This window comes from Aquarana catesbeiana, linkage group LG07, assembly GCF_042186555.1.
Source record: "Aquarana catesbeiana isolate 2022-GZ linkage group LG07, ASM4218655v1, whole genome shotgun sequence".
Lineage (NCBI taxonomy): Eukaryota > Metazoa > Chordata > Amphibia > Anura > Ranidae > Aquarana > Aquarana catesbeiana.
This window is the reverse complement of record NC_133330.1, coordinates 86,301,939-86,317,322: the sequence shown is the minus strand read 5'-3', so window position 1 is coordinate 86,317,322 and position 15,384 is coordinate 86,301,939. Positions and strand designations below refer to the sequence as shown.

General features: G+C 45.7%; 1 protein-coding gene across 1 annotated transcript in view; it reads left to right on the top strand.

Annotated features, from left to right (window-relative positions):
• The first annotated feature begins 1,225 nt into the window (after nucleotides 1-1,225).
• The window catches only part of LOC141102884 (uncharacterized), a 34,473-nt gene continuing 20,314 nt past the window's right edge, over nucleotides 1,226-15,384 (top strand). The window contains exon 1 of the mRNA XM_073591916.1: nucleotides 1,226-6,118. Coding sequence (XP_073448017.1) covers nucleotides 1,226-6,118 — 4,893 coding nt within the window. The remainder of the gene's footprint in view (nucleotides 6,119-15,384) is intronic.

Genomic DNA, 15,384 nt, shown 5'->3' with positions numbered 1-15,384 from the left:
GCCCCCACCTGGCAGCAGCCATCGTCCTCAGTCTTATTGGGATTCGGTTACAGAACCCCAAAAGACCAATCCACAACTGATGTCTTTTTCAGATGACGTATCTGTCTATCCTGTAAGGGAACAGGTGGTCTATGACAACAGTGGGAGATCCACGGGAAAGATGACACATCACGTGCCATGGACTCCCTCTGAGATGAAGGGATTTCTGAGTGTTATCCCCCATCCAAGGACAGATCCTATTAAATTTGCCAAAGAGCTGCTGGACATCCAGGCAAGCTACAATGCAAACTGGAGTGATATGCTTCAAATAATGAAGAGGGTTTGTGGAGATGGGGACTTGGATGAAATCCTCAGTAAAACCAATATTCCACGAACCCTGTATGTGGACTCCAGCCATCAAGGAGATATACTCACTAAACAATTAGCACAGTTGATTAAAACAGTCTACCCTCCCCAGTCTTGGACCAAGGTGTCAGGAGTGATCCAAGGTCCAAAGGAAGATTGTATGACATACTACAATCACTTTAAACAAGCCGTGGAATCAGCTGGTGGGGACATTAATAACAGTGCCCTATCACCCGTATTGATCCATAGCTTCATTACCGGGTTGAGAGGAAACATCAGGGAAAAATTGATGACTGCAAATCCAGACTGGAGAGATAAGCCCCTCTCCTCTTTGTTGTCACTTGCAACTGCGATTGAAAGGAATATAGCAGATTGGGAGTCACAAAAACCTCAAAAGATCTGCATTGTCACTGATCAGTTGAACAGTGCAGATCTTGGACAGAAACCAAGGGGGAAACCGGTTTGTTTCAAATGCCACAGACCCGGACACTTCAAGAAGGATTGTAGAGCAGCAAGACCAAATAGGCCATCACGACAGGAGAAGGAATCTGGAAGAGACCTCCAGTGATGGGGAGAGCTCCCGGTGTTGCCTGTAATCTCGACAAATGAACAAGGGAGTGCTTATGTACAAATGCATTTAAATAATCAGACCCTAAACCTATTAACAGACACCGGGGCAGCTCGTACCATTTTAAAATCTAGTGAGGTGAATCTTCCCATTCAAAATACCGTGAGAGGAGTTGGGCTAGGGGGTATATCATATCCCCTATTTGAAACCACTCCCACAAAAATTCGAGTCGGACCCTTTCAAACTGAAGCCTCCCTGCTCTTGAGCGATTCAGTTCCTTGCAATTTGCTGGAAAAAGATTTGCTCTCACAAATGAGAGCACAAATACAATTTACTGAGGATGGAGTGGAAGTAAACATCCCTTCTGATCCTGGCCAACACCAAATGGTAGAAACCTGGGATAGCATCATTGCTTTGTCTAAATTAGAACAGGATGCAAGCTTTGCAGAAAGCTTGCCCAGTGATTTAGTCAAAAACACCAATCCAGATGTATGGGCTAAAGAGGGGAACACGGGATTTATGATCCGCTGTCCCCCTGTTAGGATCAAACTAAAACCGGATGCTATCATTCCTAGATTACCTCAGTATCCCTTGAAATTGGCTCAATTGGAGGGAATTAGAGACCAAATCAAACACCTCCTTGAGGAGGGTATACTGGTGAAAGTGAGCTCGCCAGCTAATACCCCATTGTACCCTGTGAAAAAACCAGGCCGGAACGTTTATCGGATGGTACAAGACCTGAGGGCAATTAACAAAATCATCCAAGAGGATGCTCCAGTGGTACCAAACCCTCACACTATTCTGAGTAACATCATCCCTTCTAATCAATATTTCACAGTTATGGATTTGAAGGATGCTTTTTTCACTGTACCACTCCACCCTGACTGTCAATACCTCTTTGCCTTCAGCTTTGAACTGCAGCAATATACCTGGTGTAGATTGCCCATGGGGATGGTATCAAGCCCAAACGAGTACAGCAAAGCAATGAAAGAGTGCTTGGACAGGTGGCACTGCCCGGAGGGTATCACTCTCCTTCAGTATGTGGATGACTTGCTGATTGGAGGCGACACGAGAGAAGCATGTAGAGAGGCCACTATCTCCTTGTTGAATCACCTTGGAGAGGAGGGATGCAGGGTATCCCCCGCCAAGTTACAATACAACATGGACCGAGTTGTGTTTTTGGGTCATTGCATTTCCAAAGGAAAAAAACACTTAACACAAGACAGAAAGAAGGCTATTCTGAATAGCAAAATGCCACAAAATGCAAAACAATTGAGGGGATTCCTAGGGTTGGTTGGATATTGCCGACAATGGATACCAGAAATGTCCAATGTTTGTAAGCCACTCTATGATTCTGTAAACATACAGGGGAAACGGGAACTCAGTGAAGAGCAAATACATGCTATTCAGACATTGAAGGCTGCAATCAGTGAAGCCCCTGTTTTGGGCCTGCCAGATTATACCAAGGGATTCCGGCTTTACTGTCATGAGTCTAGAGGCCACGCTGCTGGAGTCCTGACACAGGACCATGGAGGACATGACAAGCCCATTGGCTATTACAGTTGTCAGATTGACACAGTTGTCAATGCAATGGCACCCTGTCTGAGGGCAGTAGCAGCAGCTGCTGAGATGCTGACTAAAACTGCAGACATTGTGCTAGGGAACCCGTTAGAAGTTTATGTACCCCATGAGGTTCACGTGGTCATGCAGAACCTGACCACAAAGCACATTTCGTCAGCAAGATTGACCAAATATGAACTGGCACTTTTAACGCCCACAAATATTACCCTCAAAAGGTGTGCAAAATTAAATCCAGCTACATTGCTACCAGAGACATTGCAAGATGAAATAGAAAGCCATGACTGCAATGCAGAAATGGAAGATCACTATCGTGAAGCACAGAGAGTAAGAGACACCCCTATCCACAATGCTGACCTCACTGTTTTTGTAGATGGGTCCCGCTTCTATACTGAAGAAGGGCACCCTGTTACTGGGTATTCAGTAGTCACCAAGGATGAAATCCTGTTCCAAGGAAGACTACCTGGGAATCATTCTGCCCAGGTGGCAGAGCTTATGGCTCTCATGCAAGCTTGCATAGTAGGGAAAGAAAAAAAGCTCAATGTCTACACTGACTCGAGATATGCTTTTGGAATATGTCACGATTTTGGCCAACTATGGAAACTGAGAGGCTTCCTGACCACCTGTGGAAAACCCATTAAACATGGTGAGCTCATTAAGAAAGTCCTTGAGGCACTTTGGTTCCCAGAGGAAATAGCAGTCTTAAAATGTGCCGCACACACCAAAGGCACGGATGAGGTTTCACTTGGGAATGCTAAAGCAGATACTGCTGCAAAGGCAGCGGCTGTAACTGGTACCGAGTCTGTGGGAATCTTCATGGCCACACCTTGCTCCGACAGTCCTGATCAGGTAGATTTGACTGTTCTGAAGAGATTGCAAGTGCAAACTGACGAAAAGACAAAACAGAAGTGGCGAGACCAGGGATGTAAAGAAACAGCTGGACTTTGGGCCCATGAGGATGGGAGGTACTGTGCCCCTCCAGCACTGTATTCATATTTGGCTGAGGCATCGCACGGCCCCTCTCATCTGTCCAAAGGAGCTATGGTCTCCACAATCACATCTCACTGGGTGGCCCCCGGATTCACCACTGTTGCGGAGAGATTCTGTCATGGGTGTGAAACATGTCAGATACATAATCCAGGGAGGCTTGTCAAAACTCCAACTAAACATTTGCCCAAAGCCCAGTACCCCTTCCAGAGACTGCAGATTGATTATATTCAATTGCCAAAATGCCAACAATTCCAATTTGTTCTCGTATGTGTGGACATGTTTTCAGGTTGGGTAGAAGCTTGGCCTGTAGCCAATGCTACTGCGTCGGTCACCGCAAAGAAACTATTGCAGGAAATTGTGTGCAGGTATGGCCTAATGGAGACCATAGAATCAGATCAAGGGAGCCATTTCACAGGTCAAGTGATGGCTGAGGTTATGGGAGGACTCCAAATTGAACAAAAGTTCCATACTCCCTATCACCCACAGGCATCAGGAAAGGTTGAGAGGTATAATGGAATGATCAAGAATAGACTAGCCAAAATTTGTGAAAATACGCGCCTTACTTGGGTGCAAGCTCTCCCTCTGGTATTGAAATCCATGCGGCATACTCCTAGAGGTCCAGAAAAACTATCTCCATTCGAGATATTGTTCGGGAGACCCCCAATGACAGGATTGTTTTTTCCACAAGAGATGACATTAATGCATTGTTCCTTAAAGATGTATGTGCAGGAATTACATAAGCAGCTCACCAAGTTGCATGCCCAAGTGTTCTCTTCTATTCCAGACCCAAATTCTGACGGTAAATCTCACTCCCTGCAGCCTGGAGATTGGGTGGTAATCAAGAAATTTCAACGAAGAGGACTGGAGCCCAGGTTTGAGGGTCCCTACCAGGTATTGCTGACCACCCCCACCTCAGTGAAAAGGGAAAAATCTCTTGGGTGCATGCTTCTCATTGCAAACAAGTTCAGAAGGAGATTTAGGAAGGTGGGTGGGATGGGCACATCTTCCCTATTGTTAGGTTTACTCAGCTGGTATGTTCTCGTTTCTGCTCAAGAAACACCAGCTCCTAAGCAGGAAATCCAAACAGAGCCTGTACCCTGGATCCCACCGAAGGAGTATAGTAAATGGGTAATAAAACCTGAGGGGTGGAGTCACACACAGATCCATAAGGCCGAGTGCAAACAAGGACAACTACTCCCCAGATACCCAATGTACTTTCATGGGTATATACTCATTCATGCCATAGCAGGGATGGGTTTTGATGGGACCTTCCTAGAACATACCACCGGCCTCGATCCCCACCCTTACAGATTTCATACAGCCTTTGGGGACATTGATGCAGGGTATCTACTAGATAGGCTTTGCAGTCTTGCGTACTGGAAGACCAGTCCTGATGAGCGGGAACGAATACAGCAGGTGGTAAGAGAGAGCCCCGATACCACAATGTATGTAACATATCACCTAGATGATTACGTTGCCTTGTGTGAAGGAGATTGGGACCCCAAGGATGTGGAATGTCTAATCCCAGGAATTTTTCCTAAAGGATCAAATGACAGTCAATCTACCCAGAGGATGTTTGTAGATCTTGATACCGAGACCTATGAAATGTCCATAACAAACTTAACCAAGGGGTCAGAGTTATGGAGGATAAAATGCAAAAATAGCAAGTTATATCCCGTAGATCCCACAGGGGAGAACTATGAAGGGTGGTATATTGTTTACATTATTTTCAATCAGGGGGAAGAGAAAGAACATAAGAGGTACTATTATGACTTCCCAGAACTTGTTCAAGGGTCACTAGCGGATAAGTGTTTCCACCCCGCGGAGGGAACCCTTGAGATCCTTATCACTAAAAGTCCCACCTATGATAGGAAGACACATCCACTAAACTATCTGTCAAAGAAAAAGGTTGTCTTGCAGTTGAATTGTAGTAGCGCCCATCAGGCTATGTGGTATGAACGAGCAAATGTGACTCTTTCTAACAAATATACAAACACTGTAATCCTAAAAATTAGGACCGATGCTAAAAACAAACAGTATGAGGTCCTGGATTTACAACCAAGACTGTCCATACATGCCTTTGTGTTGCAAGTAATGAGGGAAACTTGTGACCCCGATACAGAGGGTCACTATTTTATTGACACCGCTTATTGGCCCCCAAATCAGTCCTTGGCTTTTAACAGTCCAAACCCATGGAAGTGGGATGTTTTATGCAATGGTGTGGATCTGCCTAGTGTGAATGAGTGGATGAATGGAAGGCCAATGAATGAAGAAATGAGAGGCGTGCATATGACTGTAGACTGGCAGGATCCTCAAGGATATGATTTGGATTTAGACTTACATCTAGATGGCCCATTTGTGTGGCCATTCTGCAACGCATTTGACGAAGGCTGTTGGACCTTTATGCAAATGACAAAGCTTAGGAATGATGACATGTTTCCCGGAATCAGTACCCCAGTTATTGATCCTAAACGTTGGTATCCCTGGAAGGGGCGAGGAAAAATCTGTGTGACAGTTGTACGGGTACCCAATGAGTTAGATGTTCTTGTGCCAGCAAAAATTAGTTCAGACTCCTGTAAGGCTCCTATAGTGAAGGCAGCAGATCTAGTCATCCCTTTACTCTCTTCTCACTGGACGGTATTAACAGACACGCAATTTATGTTATATACTTGGAGGATAACCTTATCTGATTTCCGGGTTGATAAGTGGGATAAACGGTGTGCAGCCTTCACAAAGAATCAAATATACATGTTGAAGGGGTGGCTGCAGTCGGGATATTCAGAATATTCCCACACTAGAGTAAAGAGAGGCCTAACAGAGACTGCCTTAGGAGCAGGGGGTGTTGCCCTGGGTAGCCTAAACACTATGGATTTAGAAATACTCAGAAACAAGTTAGGAGGATTGGCACAACATGTTGGAGAAGGGGTCAAGGTGCAGCTAGACGTGAATCATATCCTCGAAAATTTACAACATGCGCATATCGATGCTACTGCCTCACTATCTGAGGTAATGAAACAGAAATTCACAGGATTGATAGCGGGTTTATCCAAAGTACAGGAAAGCATCCAACTTGCTTTATCTTGCACCCAGGTACAATCAGAATTGTCCCAAGACCTCAGAGTAATGATTGCTTCTTTTTCAGCAGGACAATTTCCACTAAATTTGAGAAAACAAGCAGGTAGGGTAGTATCCAAGTTTGCTATGAGTCATATGGATTGGTGGATGACTCAATTCCATGGCTGTAAAAACCTGACTTGCACAGTCTCATCCCTGATTCCCGTTGCAGGGACTGAGCATCGTGCTTATACCACAGTCAATTTGGGTACTATCCTATCGGGCTCTACCGTGTTACACCCCCGAGTCCATCATGATCTGATGGTTTATGAGTCCGGACAACCTCAAATGATTGATACTGATGGGTGCTGGAGAAAGGAAGGGGTTGTGTTATGCCAAGGGAAACAGGATAGGATCATGAGACAACAATGCTGGCACAGGGAAGGGTCATGTCTCATGGATGCCGAGGAAATGTCCCAACCTTATATAAAATACTTGGGCCAAGGGTATTGGTGCTGGTATCAAACGTCCAGTGATGCCCTATATTCTGCCTACGGGTTGAACTGTACTCAGCGTGGTACGTTACCTCAGGGAGTGTACTGCACATCTTCCCCTGTCCTTGGAATAGATGTAGCAGGGACACAAGGGCGGACCCCTATTACCCCAGAGAAAAGGCTTGATATCCAACCTGATACCCCCATACATTTACAGAAACTTCCTCTGGGATTTGGGGCTGAGTTAAAAGCTTGGCTGATGGATTTCGGACAACAGGATGAAATATTAAATGTACTAAGAGATGCTGAAAAACAAGCCACCATACGACTCACCCATGATCAAAATAGACTGATCCAAGTATCCCACGCTTTAGACGCAGACGCTAAGATTTCCTGGTGGGAAAGTTTATTTGGGTATAGTCCGAATGCTACAGCTTTCCTAAACATTTTGCTCCACCCTGTTGTTGTCCTAACCTGTGCAGCCTTATTGCTTTTCCTGATGCAGGTAATAATGTGCGTTACTATCAGGAGAATGAATGCCAAAGCTATGAGAATGTGTACCTCAACAAGGTATCTTCTCTCAAGGAACAGAAAGGCCACTAACTCAGAAACAAATCTCTGAGGAAGCCAGATCCAATCCAGACCAGTACTAAGAAGTTGCACATGTAAGAGAGGACCCTAGAACTATATTTTTCTTGTTCCAGGAATAAGCCTCTTCAATTTTTAGTAATAAAGTGCAGTCAGGTTTACCTAAATTCCAAAAGTTTTAATCATTTTTTCTTTAATTATTTTTATTTTTTTTAATTTTTTATTTTATTTATTTATTTATTTTTTTTTTTTTTTTCTCTCTCTCTCTCCCTTTTGTTGTTAATATCTGTGTACCTGACCTGCAAAAATACTGTTAATGGGAGAGGAGGTTTTTTTTTAAGAAAAACATTTGTTTTGTTTTTTTTTGTTTTTTTGTTTTTTATTTTTTTTTATTATTATGTTTTTTTGACCAATGTATTCATTTTTTTTATATACAGATTCAAGGCTCTTTAACAGTCTTGGTTGGAGCAGCGTTCGATCTGTAGTTTTTTTCGTTTTTTTTGTTCTTTTTTTTTTTTCATTTCCACTATTTTTTCCTGTTCATTTTCATTACTCACCTCTCTTCTATTCCTTTTTCTTCTTTAATATTATGCTCTCTGAGTTTTTTTCCTTTGATTTCTATCATCTATCTTCTCGAGATAATGTAACTAAGACATCAGTCATATCATTTTTTGTTTAAAAAAGACTTATTTATAAAAAAAAAAAAAAAAAAAAAACATATTTTAACTAAAAGTATCCCTGGACATCCAGTTTTATGTCTTAATGTAATTTCACCTCCCCTAGTCTACCTACTACTTTAACCTGAGCCCCGTGAGCAGGTGTGGTGAACCCAGGGACCTGGCAATAACAGACAGTGTTGTCTATCCCTACCATCAAGGGCCATGGATGATACTGGCTGTTGCTCAGACTCTGTACCCTGTGGGAACCCACTCTACTCGTCCACATTACACCCTTGATGAGTATTTAGTCTTAATGGCCAACACTCTGTTCCTGTCCAGCATTTCTCTGTACACTAACGTTCTCCTCTCTCTTTCTGTATTCATGCACGACTGTCTGGAGACCCGCCCGACCCCACCTGAAGAAGCAGCGACCACCAAGTTATTTCTTGAGATAAACGTGTCACGAATAAGACTTTCCTGGACTTTCCTTCACCATGCTGAAAAGTGCTGTCTCGCGGTCCGATCCAATCGATGCAACCATTACATGGTCTTACAAAGATACAGAACTAGATATGCCAGGATCCCGCCATCAATGTTGGAGTTCCGCTCCTCCAAGGCAGAGGAGTGATGAAACATTGCAATACAGCCACTCATGGTTTGAATGTGGAGTCTCCAAAGGACCAGGATTTCTTTGCTATCTTAAGCTTACTTTGAGGAGTTCCGGCGTGTTCAAGAAAGGAAGAGGAGGCCGCAGTGGTGGTGGGGAAGGGTCGGGGCTTCTGGGCTGTTGTGGGTGGGTGCAAGATCATTGAAGGAGGACATAAGTTCAAGAATGAACTTCAGGGGGAAATGTGATGGAAATATTGGATATCATATTTATATCAATGAGATTCAAGTGGACCATTGCAAGGACTCCAATTTAAACTGCCTTGCCTCATAGGATGTGTATGTGTATGTATGTATGTATGTATATATATAGATATATATATATATCTATATATATAGATATATATATCTACGTGTATATGTGGGTATCTATATATATTTCATATATGGGAATATGTTTCTTAATATAACAAAGCTCACCTTAAGAAATGTAGTTACCTTGATTTGAACCCGAGAAGCCCTAGAGGTGTTGATTAGATCAAAGGTTATTGGCAGACCTTAAGGCATTCATTCTTCAGGGGGCCATTAACATGCTTCCAATACACTGATGGGAATCAGGGAAGGTCCCCTAGGTGGTAATCAACTCACCAGGGGCCATTAACATACTACGGTCGGGACTGTTTGGGCTAGGAGATCAAAGGAGATTGTTCATTAATTCATAGACTGGTAGGCACCGAGGGGGTCGCACTGTAACAGCAATGTCCGAGCATGAATTTTGAGACATCTCTTTCATTTGTGGCATCTTCTGATTGGTGGAGAATGCATATAAAAGGAAGTGGGCTAAATGGTTACAGGCAGTCCAGCCCGAGAACATCTGAGGGACATGCTGTCTGTGTAAAGTATCTATGTCTATCTTTCTTTCTAACTTTTTTTTTAATCCTAGGATTTATCTTATAACTTTGTATATCTTGTATATGTCCATTGAAAACAATTATGAGTTTATGCCTGAATTAACTTAGAATTAACTTTGCAGCCTAGAGCCAACACTATAGAGATATATGATAAATTCTAATCATTCTAACCTTCTTTTTCTGTGTAAATAAATGTAATTTTTATCTTTTTTCCCTGTTATCACTCGTTTTTATTTTTATATAGACAAAGGTTTAATCACTTATATTTGTATCGTTAATCGTTTAAGTGAGGTATAAATATTTCCGTAACAGTTTGTCCTGGGGGGTCTGTACTAATGGAGGGGGGGTTTGTCCTGTTGGGGTTTGTACTAATGGAGGGGGGTTTGTCCTGGGGGGTCTGTGCTAATGGAGGGGGGGTTTGTCCTGTTGGGGTTTGTACTAATGGAGGGGGGTTGTCCTGGGGGGGTCTGTACTAATAGAGGGGGGTTGTCCTGGGGGGTCTGTACTAATGAAGGGGGGTTGTCCTGGGGGGGTCTGTACTAATGAATGGGGGATTTGTCCTGGGGGGGTCTGTACTAATGCAGGGGGGTTTCTCCTGGGGGGTGGTCTGTACTAATGGAGGGGGGATTTGTCCTGGGGGGTCTGTACTAATGGAGGGGGTTTGTCCTGGGGGGTCTGTACTAATGGAGGGGGGGGTGTTTGTCCGGGGGGGTCTGTACTAATGGAGGGGGGTTTGTCCTGGGGGGTCTGTACTAATGGAGGGGGGTTTGTCCTGGTGGGGGGTCTGTACTAATGGAGGGGGGGTTGTCCTGTGGGGGTCTGTACTAGTGGAGGGGGGTTCTCCTGGGGGGGTCTGTACTAATGGAGGGGGTTTAGTGACGTCACTGCAGCTGCGGGCTCTTCTTTTGCTCCTTCCCCTCCCTCTCCTCTGCACGTGCACTGCTATACTAGTGAGCGGTGCTGGTCGGCACAGCCTCCCACTATGTTTTTTCCCCTGCCTTCATATCAGACAGGGAAAAAATAGAATAGAAAAAGGAGCATAGAAGAGGATTGTGGGACATGTAGTCCCGAGGACTGACAGCCCCACTGTAACACGGAAACTGCAGCCCACACAGCATGCTCAGCTGAATGGGAGAGAGAGAGACAGGAGCCTGGGAAAGCTTTCAGGGAAGTACACCCTGGACTCCAGAGGGAGAGGGCAGTGCTGAGGAAACACCATCAGAGAGGGAACCCCACTGCCCTGCACCACCAGAAGGAAAGACACACAGCCTAGCACCATCCCTGGTGGAGAAAGGAATGGAGTCATTGCCGGAATACAGATCTGGGTGCTACCCAGCGGAGTCGCCACGGGCAATTCAGAGTGAGCTGACTCCTGATCAGAGGAACCGTTGCTGTATTGCTGGGTCAGGTGAGAGGGCCGATCGGCCATTATCTACTAACGTCCATAGGAACTGCAGTCTCTGACCACCTTCTTGTTCTGACCATCTCTTGTATAATGTCTGCAGTCTCTGACCATCTCCTGTATTATGTCCGCAGTCTCTGACCATCTCTTGCATTATGTCTGCAGTCTCTGACCATCTCCTGTATCATGTCTGCAGTCTCTGACCATCTCCTGTATTATATCTGCAGTCTCTGACCATCTCTTGTATAATGTCTGCAGTCTCTGACCATCTCTTGTATAATGTCTGCAGTCTCTGACCATCTCTTGTATCATGTCTGCAGTCTCTGACCATCTCTTGTATCATGTCTTCAGTCTCTGACCATCTCTTGTATCATGTCTGCAGTCTCTGACCATCTCCTGTATCATGTCTGCAGTCTCTGACCATCTCTTGTAGTATATCTGCAGTCTCTGACCATCACTTGTATCATGTCTGCAGTCTCTGACCATCTCTTGTATCATGTCTGCAATCTCTGACCAGTTTCTGTACCATGTCTGCAGTGTCTGACTGTCTCTTGTATCATGTCTACAGTCTCTGACCATCTATTCTATCTTGTCTGCCGTCTCTGACCATCTCCTGTATTATGTCTGCAGTCTCTGACCATCTCCTGTATTATGTCTGCAGTCTCTGACCATCTCCTGTATTATGTCTGCAGTCTCTGACCATCTCCTGCATTATGTCTGCAGTCTCTGACCATCTCCTGCACTATGTCTGCAGTCTCTGACCATCTCCTGTATCATGTCTGCAGTCTCTGACCATCTCCTGTACTATGTCTGCAGTCTCTGACCATCTCCTGTACTATGTCTGCAGTCTCTGACCATCTCCTGCACTATGTCTGCAGTCTCTGACCATCTCCTGTATCATGTCTGCAGTCTCTGACCTTCTCCTGCACTATGTCTGCAGTCTCTGATCATCTCCTGTATCATGTCTGCAGTCTCTGACCATCTCCTGTATCATGTCCGCAGTCTCTGACCATCTCCTGCACTATGTCTGCAGTCTCTGACCATCTCCTGTACTATGTCTGCAGTCTCTGACCATCTCCTGTACTATGTCTGCAGTCTCTGACCATCTCCTGTACTATGTCTGCAGTCTCTGACCATCCCCTGTATCATGTCTGCAGTCTCTGACCATCTCCTGTAACATGTCTGCAGTCTCTGACCATCTCCTGTATCATGTCTGCAGTCTCTGACCATCTCCTGTATTATGTCTGCAGTCTCTGACCATCTCCTGCATTATGTCTGCAGTCTCTGACCATCTCCTGCACTATGTCTGCAGTCTCTGACCATCTCCTGTATCATGTCTGCAGTCTCTGACCATCTCCTGTACTATGTCTGCAGTCTCTGACCATCTCCTGTACTATGTCTGCAGTCTCTGACCATCTCCTGCACTATGTCTGCAGTCTCTGACCATCTCCTGTATCATGTCTGCAGTCTCTGACCATCTCCTGCACTATGTCTGCAGTCTCTGATCATCTCCTGTATCGTGTCTGCAGTCTCTGACCATCTCCTGTATCATGTCCGCAGTCTCTGACCATCTCCTGTACTATGTCTGCAATCTCTGACCATCTCCTGTACTATGTCTGCAGTCTCTGACCATCTCCTGTATCATGTCTGCAGTCTCTGACCATCTCCTGTATCATGTCTGCAGTCTCTGACCATCTCCTGCACTATGTCTGCAGTCTCTGACCATTTCCTGTATCATGTCTTCAGTCTCTGACCATCTCCTGTGCTATGTCTGCAGTCTCTGACCATCTCCTGTATCATGTCTGCAGTCTCTGACCATCTCTTGTATCATGTCTGTAGTCTCTGACCATCTCCTGTACTATGTCTGCAGTCTCTGACCATCTCCTGTACTATGTCTACAGACTCTGACCATCTCCTGTACCATGTCTGCAGTCTCTTACCATCTCCTGTACCATGTCTGCAGTCTCTGATCATCTTCTGTACCATGTCTGGAGTCCCTGACCATCTCTTGTATCATTTCTGCAATCTCTGACCATCTCCTGTATCATGTCTGCAGTCTCTGACCATCTCCTGTATCATGTCTGCAGTCTCTGACCATCTCCTTTACCATGTCTGAAATCTCTGATCACCTCTTGTACCATGTCTGCAGTCTCTGATCATCTCCTGTACCATGTCTGGAGTCTCTGACCATCTCCTGTATCATGTCTGCAGTCTCTGATCATCTCCTGCACTATGTCTGCAGTCTCTGACCATCTCCTGTACCATGTCTGGAGTCTCTGACCATCTCCTGTATCATGTCTGCAGTCTCTGATCATCTCCTGCACTATGTCTGCAGTCTCTGACTATCTCCTGTATCATGTCTGCGGTCTCTGACCATCTCCTGCACTATGTCTACAGTCTCTGACCATCTCCTGTATCATGTCTGCAGTCTCCTGTACTATGTCTGCAGTCTCTGACCATCTCCTGTATCATGTCTGCAGTCTCTGACCATCTCTTGTATCATGTCTGCAGTCTCTGACCATCTCCTGTACTATGTCTGCTGTCTCTGACCATCTCCTGTACTATGTCTACAGACTCTGACCATCTCCTGTAACATGTCTGCAGTCTCTGACCATCTCCTTTATCATGTCTGAAGTCTCTGATCATCTCCTGTACCATGTCTGGAGTCTCTGACCGTCTCTTGTATCATGTCTGCAGTCTCTGACCATCTTCTGTATTATGTCTGCAGTCTCTGACCATCTCCTGTACTATGTCTACAGTCTCTGATCGTCTCCTCTACTATGTCTGCAGTCTCTGACATCTCCTGTATCATGTCTGTAGTCTCTGACCATCTCCTGTATTATGTCTGCAGTCTCTAACCATCTCCTGTACTATGATTGCAGTCTCTGACTGTCTCTTGTATCATGTCTGCAGTCTTTGACCACATCCTGTATTATGTCTGGGGACTCTAACAGACAGCCCTCTCTGTGTGCATCAGAGAGACTCCCATCCAGGTCTCATTAGTGTACTCTCTTCCTGTATTTTCTTTATTGTTAAGAGATCGTGGGAGGATCCCAGGGTAACAAAGACTTCTTAGGGGAGCAGCTCTGTGTTTGAGTCGTTGCCATAGAATCATTTGTAAACGGGAGGAGTTGGTAAGATGACCACGCCCATGTGGGGGCGCCAGAAATATTTCTGCACCCAGGCGTCTGTGACCCTAGGATCGGCCCTGAACCCCACCATAGACTCGCTGGGCTTCACCAAGTCCAGATAACAAAATAAAAAAGGGGAAGCAATTCTCAGGGGCCTTTTCCCTAATGACACTAGCTAAAATTGCACACGCCTGCAACCAGTTTGAGAACATACGGGTAATCAACCGATACCACCGTTTTCTTCCTCCTTCTTACATCCATCTGGTCTAACTGTAAAGTTAAATTTCTCCAATGGGAAAAAGAAATTAATTTCCACATACTCACCCTTCCATATACGCTCCTTCACTTCCGGTTTTAGATGCGCACCTAAAGGCCCTTCAAAACACACATACACATTGCATTTTTGAAGCATTTGCCAGACGTACCCCTGCGACTCCTTTGTCAGCCGCTTTGTTGTCCGCAGTCTTACCGGCTGTAGTTACTGCAGACGCTGCCAGGAATCTGACGGTCCCACACCCGATCCCTGCTGAGCTGTCAACTAAGCTCCCTGGAGCCCCCTTGAATAGAGATTGAATAAGAACAAGAGAGACGACATGAAACAAAAGGCTCACTTGGCTGCCTCTGGCCCTCAGGACATCCAGCTACAGATCCGGATCCCTGTGCAGCGCGCGGGAGTTCTACATCTTCAGAGTTGCTGAGCACCCCTTCAGACCGGCTCTGTTCCCCAAGCCGCGCTGTCGCTCTCTCCCCTCAGTAGGCTCCAGGGTGCAGTCCGACGGGCGCCCGCTGATGGTGTCAGCAGCTGCCGCCGCCGCCACACCGGAACCCCGGGTGCTCCCTCTCCTACTGCCACGCTGGGCTCTATGAGGGGTAGAGAAAGCCTCACCAGCCGACGCCCGTCTCCTTCCTTCTGCGGTGCACGCCCTGCGATGCACAGGGACACAGGGAAAAGCTGCCACCCGCGTCTTCTGTCACTGGGGGCCCTGGCCGCTCCCGGGACCTGGCCGGCACCCGCTGCTCTGCCACTCCCACACCAGGCCGCACTAGACATAGGCAGG